At 54.3% G+C, this 11724-nt stretch overlaps 2 protein-coding genes across 2 annotated transcripts in view; both read right to left on the bottom strand.

Moving 5' to 3' along the window:
- Positions 1-3978, bottom strand: part of LOC104079517 (dimethylaniline monooxygenase [N-oxide-forming] 4-like) — a 4950-nt gene extending 972 nt beyond the window's left edge. Inside the window, exons 1-7 of the mRNA XM_009581579.1 lie at positions 3847-3978; positions 3354-3542; positions 2835-2997; positions 2295-2440; positions 1743-1942; positions 1210-1562; positions 752-821 (exon numbers count right to left, since the gene is read on the bottom strand). Of these exons, the coding sequence (XP_009579874.1) occupies positions 752-821; positions 1210-1562; positions 1743-1942; positions 2295-2440; positions 2835-2997; positions 3354-3542; positions 3847-3978 (1253 nt within the window). The remainder of the gene's footprint in view (positions 1-751; positions 822-1209; positions 1563-1742; positions 1943-2294; positions 2441-2834; positions 2998-3353; positions 3543-3846) is intronic.
- A 2464-nt stretch (positions 3979-6442) lies between these two features.
- Positions 6443-11724, bottom strand: part of LOC104079516 (dimethylaniline monooxygenase [N-oxide-forming] 1-like) — a 15785-nt gene continuing 10503 nt past the window's right edge. Inside the window, 9 exon segments of the mRNA XM_009581578.1 lie at positions 6443-6785; positions 7962-8034; positions 9072-9427; positions 9964-10150; positions 10477-10579; positions 10582-10637; positions 11329-11491; positions 11576-11636; positions 11638-11724. The exon segment at positions 11638-11724 is cut by the window's right edge and continues 2 nt beyond it. Of these exon segments, the coding sequence (XP_009579873.1) occupies positions 6443-6785; positions 7962-8034; positions 9072-9427; positions 9964-10150; positions 10477-10579; positions 10582-10637; positions 11329-11491; positions 11576-11636; positions 11638-11724 (1429 nt within the window).

Below are 11724 nucleotides of genomic sequence, written 5' to 3'. Positions count from 1 at the left end.
CGTCGTGTCGGCAATAGCTGGGACTCCTGGTGACAATCCCCGTGGCTCTGTTTTGTCCCAGATTTTCATCAGTGTCCTACGAGCCAGCTCTGCCTTGCTGGAAGACCTAACCCAGCCTGCACCCCGCCTGGCCCAAGGTCCCCTCCTTGCTCCCGAAAGCTGCTTCAAGGAAGCACCATCACCCGTCCCACAGCCTTGAGGACACATCTCGACCTCCTGTAAAATCCCAGTGCCAACAAGGCAGGACGTTAGCTCCCATGTACACGACAGATGGGTTCAAGCCTTGATCTGTCAAAAACTGCCACCAAAATGCCCCCCACCCGCATCGCCTGGCTCCAGTGGGGTTTCTGGATGGGGCTTGGCCCTGACCCCAGTGCTCAGTGCTGCCTGGATTTGGGAGGGAGAAGCCACGAGATGGCACCCTTAGTCTGGAGGAAACCAAACCTCCATCTTGACATGCTGGGAATGAGGGCAGGGCTTGAAGGCCTGGTGGAAGGGACCTGCAGGTCCTGGGTCTTGCTGTAAGGTGCTCCAGAGCACCCTTGCCCTTGGTGTCTTGGCCCATTGTCCATGAAGGAGCCACAACATTTCCCCACCTTGCTATGGGTGGTGACGGAATAAATGAATCCAAGAAGAGTTGGGTGTCCTGGGAGGGTCCCTCACACGACCACCGTAGGGGCCTCCTTTCCCTGGGGTTACCCTGGCAGGCACGCAGCACCTGCTGCACCCTCAGGGTGGGAGCATCACGCACCTTTTGATCGGTGGCTTCTTCTTCAAAACATCAGCCATCATCCTGCTGGCGGGAGGGAGCTTGTTCCAGCCTGAGAAGAACAGAGAAACCAGAGACCTCCAGCAGCACCTCTTCTTCAAAACATCAGCCATCATCCTGCTGGCGGGAGGGAGCTTGTTCCAGCCTGAGAAGAACAGAGAAACCAGAGAAACCAGCAGCACCTTAGACTGAAAAGTTCATCCCCTTCCCATGCTCCCAGCCCCTTTACCGGGAGTGTTCATGCTTGCTGGTTATGGCAGCCTGCATGGAGCAGCAGGGGTGTGGAAATGCAGTTAGGGGGCAGAGCTACTAATGCCCGTGGCCACCACGGGCACTGTGGCAGGAGCTGAAATATGCCCTAGGCTCTGTGTACAGCAGGTCAGGCTGCCCCAAACTTCCCACCCCAGCAGATCCCCCCATCCCTGCACGCCATCTCCCACCTGCAAAGATCCCTGCCACCCAGCGAGCCTGCATTTCTGCTCCCACCATCACAGAGCCAGTCAGCTGGACTAAACCGATGATGGCCAGCGTCGGCTTTTCCAGCTGGGGAGGGAAGATGCGTTTATAGAGGGAACGGTTATCGTCGAAGAGGCTGCGAACCGACTCTTCAAGGAAGGGAAACGTGAAGATGTAGCCCGTGGCAAAGAGCACCACGTCGATGTTTTCTTCGGTTGTCCCGTCTTCAAAAACAGCAGAGCTTTCGGTGAACTCCTTCACATTTGGCTTCAACACAACGGTCCCAGACAGCAGACAAAACGGCAGCTCTTCGTTGATAATTACCTTGAAGTTGGAGCTTGCAGGTGGAAAAGAAGACAGCAATGTTAGCATCTGGGAGGGACCCGAAACATCTTTTGTGGCCAGAGTTCCCCTCCAATGGTTTGCTACTCCACAAATATCCCCTGAAATTAAAAATTGAGCATTTCATGCCATTAAAACCCCCTAACCAACCAACAAAATAGTCAGAAAAAAACACCTTTTGGTGGAAGCCAAGCCATAATTCGCATGGTTAAACCATGAATTGAACTTCTGAAACCTCATCCTCTTCGTGAGGGCTGATGGGAGAAACCAGTCGAGAAAGTGGTTGAAGCGGGTGGTGCTGACCATGTCGAAGGGGAAGCCATGATCCGAGACCCGGCTGAACACCCATGTGCTGCTCCTGGTGCTGAGGAACACCTGGGGGAGAAGGCAGGTCTCAGCCTCCTGTCCAGACATCTCGTTGTCGGTTTTGCCCTGAATGGCAAATCCCATCTCCTGCACTTAGGAGCCGGGAGGGTTATCCCAAAGGAAGGAGACGGCGTCCGGATGAACCGAACAGCTCGTGGTGGCTTCCGCAAAGTTCCCATAGCTACTGAATGGCCGCTTCTCAGGTGGATTAAACTCTCCAAGAATTGCAGAGCTTCTTCAATTGCCCTCAATTTGAAGTGCTATTTATTGAGAAAGCTGGTGGGCAAAGCTTCCTGTGCGTACCCCGAGCCACTGGCTCTCATGGTCCCTGGCCGGACTCGGCACCGCTGCGGAGCTGTACCTTCGCAGCCACGCGGCTCAGCTCCACGGAGAGGTCCCCACCGGTGTTGCCAATTCCGACCACGAGGATCCGCTTTCCCCGGAAAGCCTCCATGTCTTTGTATTCCTGGCTGTGGAGGTACTGGCCTTTGAAGCGAGTGTCGATACCTAGGCAGGGAGCATCTCCTACTACATTTGCTTGCCCCAGCCTTGTGCCTGGACCCTCTGCAGCCCCCGACCCTCCACCTCCCACCTCTGCTTGCAGCTGAGAAGCCTGTGGAGGTCTTGGCTCCCTGGATGATGCCACCTTCCTGCACCTCCTCGGCTTGGTGCTGCTTTCAAATTCTCATGCAAGAGCCTGGCTGCATCTTTACGAGGTGTTTTTCCCATTCCCGGGAATGCTCCCCACCATTCCCACGGGGTAAGGGTCCTGCCTGCCCCAGCATGGGGGCTTCATGGAGCAGGCAGGCTTGCAGAGGAAAATGCAGCCAAGGGACCCATGGGTGCTGGGTGAAAGCCGAGGGGAAGCCCCAGCCCACCCCGCTACTGAGGCAGGGCTTACCTGGGAAAGAAGCCAATGGTAGGTAGGGCTCCTGGTAATGGCCGGTGCAAACCATGACGGCATCGAAGACATGCGAATCCCGGATGCCGTCGGTCTCGGTGACCACCTCCCACTGGCCCGAGGTGGCAAAATCCGGGCGCTTCCTCACGCTGAGAGCTGTTGTCTTGCACCAAAGCCCAACAAAACAGCAGTCAGGGACTGCACCGTGTTTCGGAGAGGACCTGCCTGCGAAGGGCTGGGGCTGCCGGGGGAAGGCTGGATCCCCGGGGAGCTGCATGTCATCTCTGAAGCTATTAAATCCCACCCTGCACCTTTCCCCTGGTGATGGTATTGGGGGGGATGCACCAGGCAGGCCATGTTCGAGCAGCCATGGAGCCAAAAAGGCTGTGTTCAGGGTGCAAAAGGCAGGTGGTCCTCATGGGATCGCACCCGGCATTGTCCCATCCCACCTGGGCAATGCCCTGCTATCTGCAGCCACTGATGGCTCTTCTCCCCATGGCGTTTGGGCTCCCCACTCACCTTGAAGCGTATGTGCCGCAGGAGGTCAAAGTGCCGGGCATACATCCGAAAGTACTCCAGGAGGAGGCCGTGGGATAGGAAACTGGGAAAATCCTCTGGGCAGGGGAAGTCGCTGAAGCAGGACATCTCCTTGGAGGTGTTGGTGATGACCGAGCGGTATACGCTGACCCTCCCGCCATCCATGGAGTCCTGCGTGAAGCCAGCAGTGCCGTTTGCATGTGTGCGGAGAAGAACTTGCTCCCCCCGAAGTATTTGAGTACCTTTCCTCCTCGTATTTGGGTACAAGGAATAAACCAGGACTAGCACCTGGTGACCATGGCTTCCGCTCCCTCCATGTCCTTCTCCACCTTGGAGTCAGGGGGAGTCCCGAGCCTGGGACAGGGATAGTCCCCGAGGGCATGGCCACCCTTTCGTCTTTGCTGCAGGCAAAGGGCATCCGAGGGAAGGGACAAACCCAAGGACAATCCTCCCCGTGAAGGCAGAGCCCACTGACCGTGTAGCGCCAGAGCCCCCCGATGTCCTCGCTCCTCTCGAAGCAGGTGGGTTCCAGCCCCTCATCCAAGCAGCACTTGATGGAGGCCAACCCACCGACCCCGGCCCCGATAACGGCCACACGCCGCACCATGCTGTCCTGCAGCAGGCAACGGGCCGGCGTGCGAGCAACTGGAAATAAAATAGCCCAGGGATTAGCAGAAACACTAGTCCCTTCTTTCCATCCCCAGCAAAACAACCCTGGTCTTCTCTGGCTGCAGGTGTCCCCAGAGGAAAACTGTCCTTGGAGAAAGCCATCCCCAGCTCCTGACTCGAGCATGACGGATGGATGCTGCTCATTATCCTTCCTGCTGTGCTAAGCCCACACTGGGGGCCCAGAGATTCCTCTCCTGCCGGCGGGGGAAAAGGAGGCACTTCTAAACCTCGCTGTGCTGCTGCTTCTATTTATTCACTTTCCTGGCCCAAACCAGGGCATGCAAAGAAGGGGAAGGGGCTCACAGCTATCTGCTTCTGCCTGCACAAAGTGATCCTCCTGAAACTTTTTCAAGAAACGATTTCAGCTAAGCTGGCTTGTTTTCATGCTTTCCTTTTTAATTTCCCATTAAAGGGCATTCTCTCAAAAACAAAAAGGGTTTTTAAAAATAAAAAGTGATGCCTGACTGAGCAGGAGCACGGCGCAGCGATTCAGAAGTTAAGCAGCACCGTGAAAGTGCGGCTGGGATTACAGAATATACAAAAGGTAAGAAACCCAGGAAACGCAGGGTATAAATGGGAGGAACTCAATGCTCGGGGTGTGTAAACTGAGCTGCACCGAGCTTGACTGGAAAGCAAACAAACTAGGAAAAAAATGAACCCACATGAACTTCGATTAGATAACAAACACTCCTGCTGCAGAGACTGAAGAAAGACTCATTTATAACTTTTTTTCTACCCATTTTGTGTCAAAAAGTAAGTTAACGTAAACAGGAACTGGAGGAAACTGCAGAAAGCCAGGGAAAAATAAGGGAGGTGCAAAAAAAACCCCTCTACATCCAAAAGCGCAACCTGAGCCACTCCTTGATCTGCAGGAACAGGGCAGGACATACCAACACTCACCCGCCCCCCCTTTCCAGAGCCTTCCTTGGCTTTGGGAAAAGGTAGCGACATGCCCGGGGTGCTAAAGTCACCCCTCTTTTCCAGCGCTGCCCACAGACGGCTTTGCTCCGGAGGGTCCCTGCGACACCCCCTCTCCCCCCACAGCAAGCGAGGTGAAGCCAGCGGTGAACGCCAAAACCCCGGAGAGCTGGCTGCCCGCTTTTAAAGCCTGCAAAACCCAGCCAGAGAGAAGCGAGGAGCACAGCTTCCGGGGGCCAGAGAGAAGCGAGGAGCAAACCTTGCGGGGCAGTGCCGTGCCTTTGCTGCTCCGGCTTTGGCCGAACTTTGCTTCAAGTTTCTCTAGCCGCAGATTTAAAGGAAAGGCTGAAGTCCGGGCAGCTCACCGCGGCTCTTGCACCACCGACCTTTACACCCGCACTCCCCCGCTCTGCTGTGCTTAAATGCGCTGGCGGAAATTTCTCAGCCTCGCCGCGGTGGTGCTGGCCCAAGCGGGCTGTGCTTGCAAGGACTCCCACGCTGCAGCTCGTCGCTGCCCCAGCCCCCGCAGCAGCTTGGGGTTGTCCTGATCTGCCCCCGCCATGCGCTGGGCAGGCACTCGCTTGGCATCCCCGGGAAATCAGCAAAACACGTTCCCTTTGCCCGCACGCCAGCAGACAGCGTGGATGGGGGACACGACGCACAGTGCAGCCTAATTTTTGGTGGTCAGTGAAAGCCCTTGCAGCCCCAGGCTTGTGGGTTGCCCGCGGCACCCGCTGGCACGGCCCCAGCCCAGGCACGGGACCCCCCGGCTCTTCCCGTGCACACAGGGAGACGACGAGGCGGCAGCCTGCAGAACGCTCCTGCCACAGCTGATGAAATTTTATTGATTGAAAGTCTCTCCACGCACAAAACGAAGCCCCAGGATTCTCCGGTGGTGGGGAGCACCGGGAAGCGGAGCTGGGAGTGCTCAGCCCCGCAGGGTACCAGCCCCGGTCTCAGGGGTGACAAACCACCGCAGCCAGAGCCCTTTCACTGGAAAGATGCATCAATTCAACCCAAACTGGGATTTTCGAGTCATAGGGTTTAAGGTTGGAAGAAGGGACAGCTTGACCTGCATATCCAGCCCAGATAATCCCTCGCTGGACTAAGTGCCCCTGGGTGATCTAGGGCAGGGCTGGGCACCTGTGCTCCTTCCCGTCTGCGACACCACAAAAAGCCGTTTTTGCTAGTCTTGTCCTTGCTGCATCCTGGCCAGCGTGGTCCATGCCACACAGCCATGCTCTGCTCACAGCAAGAGAGCAACAGTGGGGCAACAAATGGTGGGGGGAGGCTGCCATCCCCAGCTAATCAGGCCTGCATGGGGGTGAGCTGGAGCAGAGAGAGGTTTGTGCTGCTGGTTAAAGTTTTAAATTTGTTGTGATCTGCTGAAATCCCTTTCCCCCTGTCCTGTGGTACTCTGTGGAACTGTCTGACCTGAGATAACACCCCCAAGGACAAGAAAAAACCTAAACAGGCTCTAAAATCTACTGGAAACTAAAAACCAGGGCAACCAGGAGCAGGAGAAACCCCACCACAGTAAGGAGAGAAGGGCAGGGGCTGGAGGAGCTGGCAGGGACTCGTGTTCTCGTGGGCTTCAGGGTCCAGTCCCACTGGGTGAGGATGGCCTGGCGTGCCCCCTCCCAGCACCCGGGGCCCCCCAGCCAGTACTTGTAGGGGGTGCAGGGGCTGAAGAAAACGGTGAGAGCCAGCCGGGCATCTCTGCAGAGCAGCCCCAGCACGCTGGGCTTGGCGCCAAAGAAGGAGGCGAGCTTGTCCATGTAGATGAGGCAATCGGTTTTGAGGACTTCGTCAAAGGACAGACCGAACCTTAATGAATTGGAGAAGAAAAAGAGGTGGAAAAAGCATGGGTGTCAGCGGGGCTGAGAGGAACAGGAGGTCAGATGCTCTGCATCCGTGTTGTTATTACATCTGAATGCAACTGGGTTGCTCTTAGGAAAGGACTGGATGTACGTGCAGTGGGAACCAAGGTCTGTCCGGGCCCGAATCCTGCCCGTGACGCAGCACGTGTAAAGTGATGCTGGCTCTGGTACACACCTTTCTCACGTGCGTCAGTTGGTCCTTCACTCCATCACCCACAAGTTGTATCTGGACCCCCTCGTTTCACTTTGGTGGACCTTTTCTAAAAGACTTTGTCAAACCAGTTTTGTTTGTTGTTGTTTGTTTGGTGTTTTTTTTTTTAAACTAGTTTCCCTTTGCTCTCCGCAGAAGAGTCACGTGCAACATGAGAAAGGCGGTACCCTTTAGTTTCCCTCACATTCATTTCCACTGAGTATTGCAAAAATGTGTGGTGAATTGAAGAATTGCTTCCAGTTCACCTTCCCTGCAGAATTCACCACTTCGTGTCCCATCTTCGGCTGTTTAGCCTTGTATTACACAGCAATTGTTCTGTGCAATTCTGTATTTCGCTCCTCTGTACCTCTTCTACTGCAGCAATCTAGATGAACCATGGATTAATACATCGCCTAGTTTCCTGGGTTTCTCTCATTCATTTCCTAATAATTCTTAGCCTCTGATTTGATCTTTTGCCTGCCCATGAACTATGTGCCAATGTGCTGAGACACCTTTTCACAGTGATTCAGATCCCCGTGCTGAGAGGTGAGACAATTTGTACGTACACCTCGGGTTGGCTTTTTTTCCCCTTGCTGAATTACTTTGCATTTATTACCATTAATTTCTCTGCCATTTTATCTCTCAGACTCTGGGGACCCTGGCACACTTCCCCAACTCCCAAGCAAGCTTTAGTCTCGACTACCCTGAATTAATTTCTTCCCATCATCAACAGGCAAAATATCAGCATCAAATCAAAGGCTATGTTGGCTCAGGGCAAACAAATAAGGGGGTGGCTGGATCTGGGCATCCCCCCCTCGCCCCCGCTATACATGCAGGGAGTAGGCGTAAAGTGTGAGCTGTGTTCCTGCCCCCCAAACTCCAGGGGCTCTTCAATCCACCGAAAAACCTTCGGGGCTCTGGGGACTGGCTTACCTTTGCCTTTGGTTTTTCTTCTTCTCGTTTACTTCCTTCTCCATGACAGACTGAGGAGGCAACCGACACAAGCCTAGAAAAGGAGGAGAGTGTCCTGCAGAATTTAACTCCTGGCGGGGCTTGGGAACTCATTCAGCCATGCAAAATGCGGGAAGCCCTTCCCTGGGAGGGCAGGAAAGCCTCATCGCTGGATTTAGCTCGGCAGTGGCGATTTGCCAGAGACCAGCCCTCCACGGTGGTACGAATTCACCTGCGCTTTTTCCTGGTCTTACAGAATTGTGCTGTCGGGGTACACGCAGATGATGTGGGGTGAGATGGGCCGTGCAAGCCCCAAAGAGCACCATCCCAAAGAGAAACCCCAGAGTTCCCCCGGTTCTGTGGAGGAGCCTTGATGCAGCCCTCCACACCAGCCCAGTGGGAGGTTATTATTATTATTTTAAAAAACCCAAAACAATCAAAAAACCCACAAAAAACACCAGTAGGTTTCTTTCCTCACCCCAATAATTACAAATAATTCCTCTTGTGGGGCAGTGGGACTCTTCTCCTCTGGTAGTCATGGTGGACAAACCACCCTGTCCCTTAAAGAGCAGTGAATTCTGCCAGGATGGATCCACCACAGTATCTTAAAGACAACTCTTATCTGTGCATCCAGGTTTACATATCCATTTCTGTGCTCTGACTTCTAAAATATTTTAGAGAGAAGATACTGTCTTGAACAGCCTAATTTAGACAGTGGTTTGCAGGCTCAGGTGCAGGACTGCACATCAGCTGGGTCACAGTAAGGAACAGAGTGCATGCTCTCAGCTTGCAGCAGGCAGGGTACAAAGCATTAGTTTAAAAACATCAGCTTAACGGGCAAAAAAGAGTTATTTAAGGTAGATGTCATGAACTTGCATGTACCTTGGACCAATCATGCACTCATGTTGCTGTAGCTCAGCTGAAATGAAATAACTTTGGAAGTCTGAGCCCTATAAATGCTCCCTCGTCCACTTTGATGTGAGCTTCGGGGTCCCCAAGGACTGAAATCCCTCTTGGTGCATGGAGGGGACAAGATGTGTCCAGTTTGAACTGCGTTTTGGTACACGGGAGAGCTCATGTTAGCTCTCCTACCTTTGAAGACACGGGTCACCCAGCGCACTTGCATCTCTACCACAGGCATGATGGGTCCTAACGGCTTGATCAGCCCCAGGACGGCCAGGGTGGGCCTCTGCAGGTGGGTTGGAAACACGTATTTGTAGAGGGACGCGTGCTTGTTTTCCACCTTGACGACTGCTTCTTCTAGGAACGGGAAGGAGACGTCGTAGCCCGTGCAGAAGACAACAATATCGATGGGCTCCTCCTCAGGGCAGTTGTGGAAGACAACCGAGTTGTCCTTGAACTCCTTCATGCCTGGCTTGATGGTGATCCTCCCCGTCAGGATGTAGCTTGGAAGGTCATCGTTCAGCACGGGCTTGTGCACCAAGCAGCTGCAGAGAGCCGAAGGGCTCTGAGCGTTGGAGACCATGAACAAGCCCTGCCGGTGCCCCTGCTCCTCCTCCCCCTGGGCCCTCCAGCCCCATGATCTCCCACTGTCATTTGCTCTGAGCAAACAGCCCTGCCTCCCCCCTCTCCAAACACGGACATGTTTCACCCCTGCAGCAACATCACCCTGTCCCACAGCCTGAGTGACTCGTGGACATCTCCTGCCTTCTTCCTCCATTCACTCAATTACTCTTTAAACCATCTCTTTTCAGAGCTGATCCATGCTTTAAGCCTCCCTCTTCCTCTTTTTCCAGGGAGCCTCATGAGGAAAACTCCTTTGGTCCTTTCTGGGCTTTTCCAGCGTGCTCCATCTCACACCACCTAAGGGGGCTACAGCTTAGCTTATCCTGCTGACTACAAACTCCCCGCTGGAGATCACCCCAGTCTGGGTGCTATTTGCTGCATTGGTTGATGTTGGTTGCTGGAGATGTCCCTCCTGCCCTGCCCCGTGACACCGCATGGGATGGGAGCCACCAAGTACCTCTTCTCTGGTTGAAGGCCATAGTTTTCGTGCTTGAACCACTGGTTTGCCCTGTAGTTAATTAACCCCCATGAAAGGGGTCCAGGGAGGCTGTTTCTGATCAAGCTCATAAGACGAGTGTTGAAAACCATGTCCCATGGGTAGCCGTGGTCAAACACGCGGCTGAGCACCCAGGCGCCTGCCTCGGCTGGTGCAAACGGTCACCTGGGAGAGAGCGGAGAATCAACGATTCAGGTGATGAATTTGCTGCTTTGCCTTTATAAAGTAAAGGGGCACAGTGCAGACAGCTACGCAATGAAAAAGCAGCAACAGCATCTTTAAGATGTCCTGGCAGCTGGAGATGAAACAGGAGAGAAGAGAACAAACGCTTTCTTTTAGGGTGGGTTTTTGACCAAGAAATACAGGTTCAGAAATACTGACACCGTGCAGGGTGATCCCAGCTCACTCTCCCTATGATGATGGCGAACTGAGCTGTTGCCCCCAGCATCACCCTCCCTGCACCCCTGGGGTGACTGGGTGGTGGTACCTTCGCGGCTACACGGCTGGCCTCCACTGCGATGTCCACTCCCGAGTTGCCCATGCCAACCACGAGGACACGCTTCCCCTGAAGCATCCCCCTTCGGGATGCTTGTACTGCCGGCTGTGAAAGCATTGGCCTTGAAACCTCTCGATGCCTTGGGGAAAAAGAAACAAAGATTTTAGTTACTTGAGCATTTGTGGATTTTGTTGGGAGAACTGGCGTAGAAACGATCCAGATGCAAGAGCAAGGAAGTGCAATCGGTGGCCCTCCATCCCACGCACACAGACTTGGTGCTCCCTCTCCAAAATGGGGTCTCACACATGCCTGCATGGCAGTGAGAGGGACACATGTGCTGGGTGGGACTTGGAAGACAGTTATGTGCAAGAGCTGTGCTGGTGCAGTCTCAGGATTTAGCCTTTATGAGATGGGGCTGCAAAAGTTCAGAAAAGCCAGTAAACCTCTTCTCCTGTCCTACGAGCAGCTTCAGAAGCACTTGATAACGCTGATGATAAGGCAACCCTCTCTATGCTGAGAACTGGGGAGACTCATCACAGCAGTGATGAATACAGCCCTGTCAAGGATGATGGAGCTTTCCTGAGAGGGCCTTGCCCCATCTTGCATACCGTGCAGAAAGTTTCTCCGAGGCTAAACCATCCTACCTTGGAAGTTTGTTCTGAAGCGATCAGTGCCTGCAAAGACAAAGCTGCTGAAGCATGAGGATGTATTGCCAGGAGGTTTGAAAAGCAGAAGCCAGAAAAGGAAGGAAGCATTTTCCCTGAGGAACCACTAACACTTCTCCCCCCAGCCCCTGGAAGCAGGTAACCACAGACAGCCAGGTACCGTACCGGGAAAACAGTGCAGGGGGAGGGATGGCTCAGAGAAATTGCCGCTGCAAACCATAACGGCATCAAAGATGTGCGACGTCTGCTTCCCATCCACCTCCGTGACCACGTCCCACTGGCCCGTGGTGGCAAAGTCAGTGCGTTTCCTGATGCTGACGACGGTGGTCTGAAATGTGGAAGCCAAGTGGAGTCACCACTGGCACCCGGCGTGCATGGGGAGCGGGGCAGCGCCGGGGCACCCATCACTCACCCCAAACTTGATGTGCTCCCAGAGGCCGAAGTGCTTGGCATAGTGCGGGAGGTACTCCAGGAGCGTTGGGCAGGAACACCGGGAAGTCCTTGGGGTAGGGGAAGTCGGAGAACGCCGACATCTCCTTCGAGGTGTTCCTGATGACCGAC

Source organism: Fulmarus glacialis, unplaced genomic scaffold (assembly GCF_000690835.1).
Source record: "Fulmarus glacialis isolate BGI_N327 unplaced genomic scaffold, ASM69083v1 scaffold16877, whole genome shotgun sequence".
In the NCBI taxonomy this organism is placed as follows: domain Eukaryota; kingdom Metazoa; phylum Chordata; class Aves; order Procellariiformes; family Procellariidae; genus Fulmarus; species Fulmarus glacialis.
The sequence above is the reverse complement of the archived record's forward strand: the minus strand, read 5'-3'. Positions and strand labels throughout refer to the sequence as shown.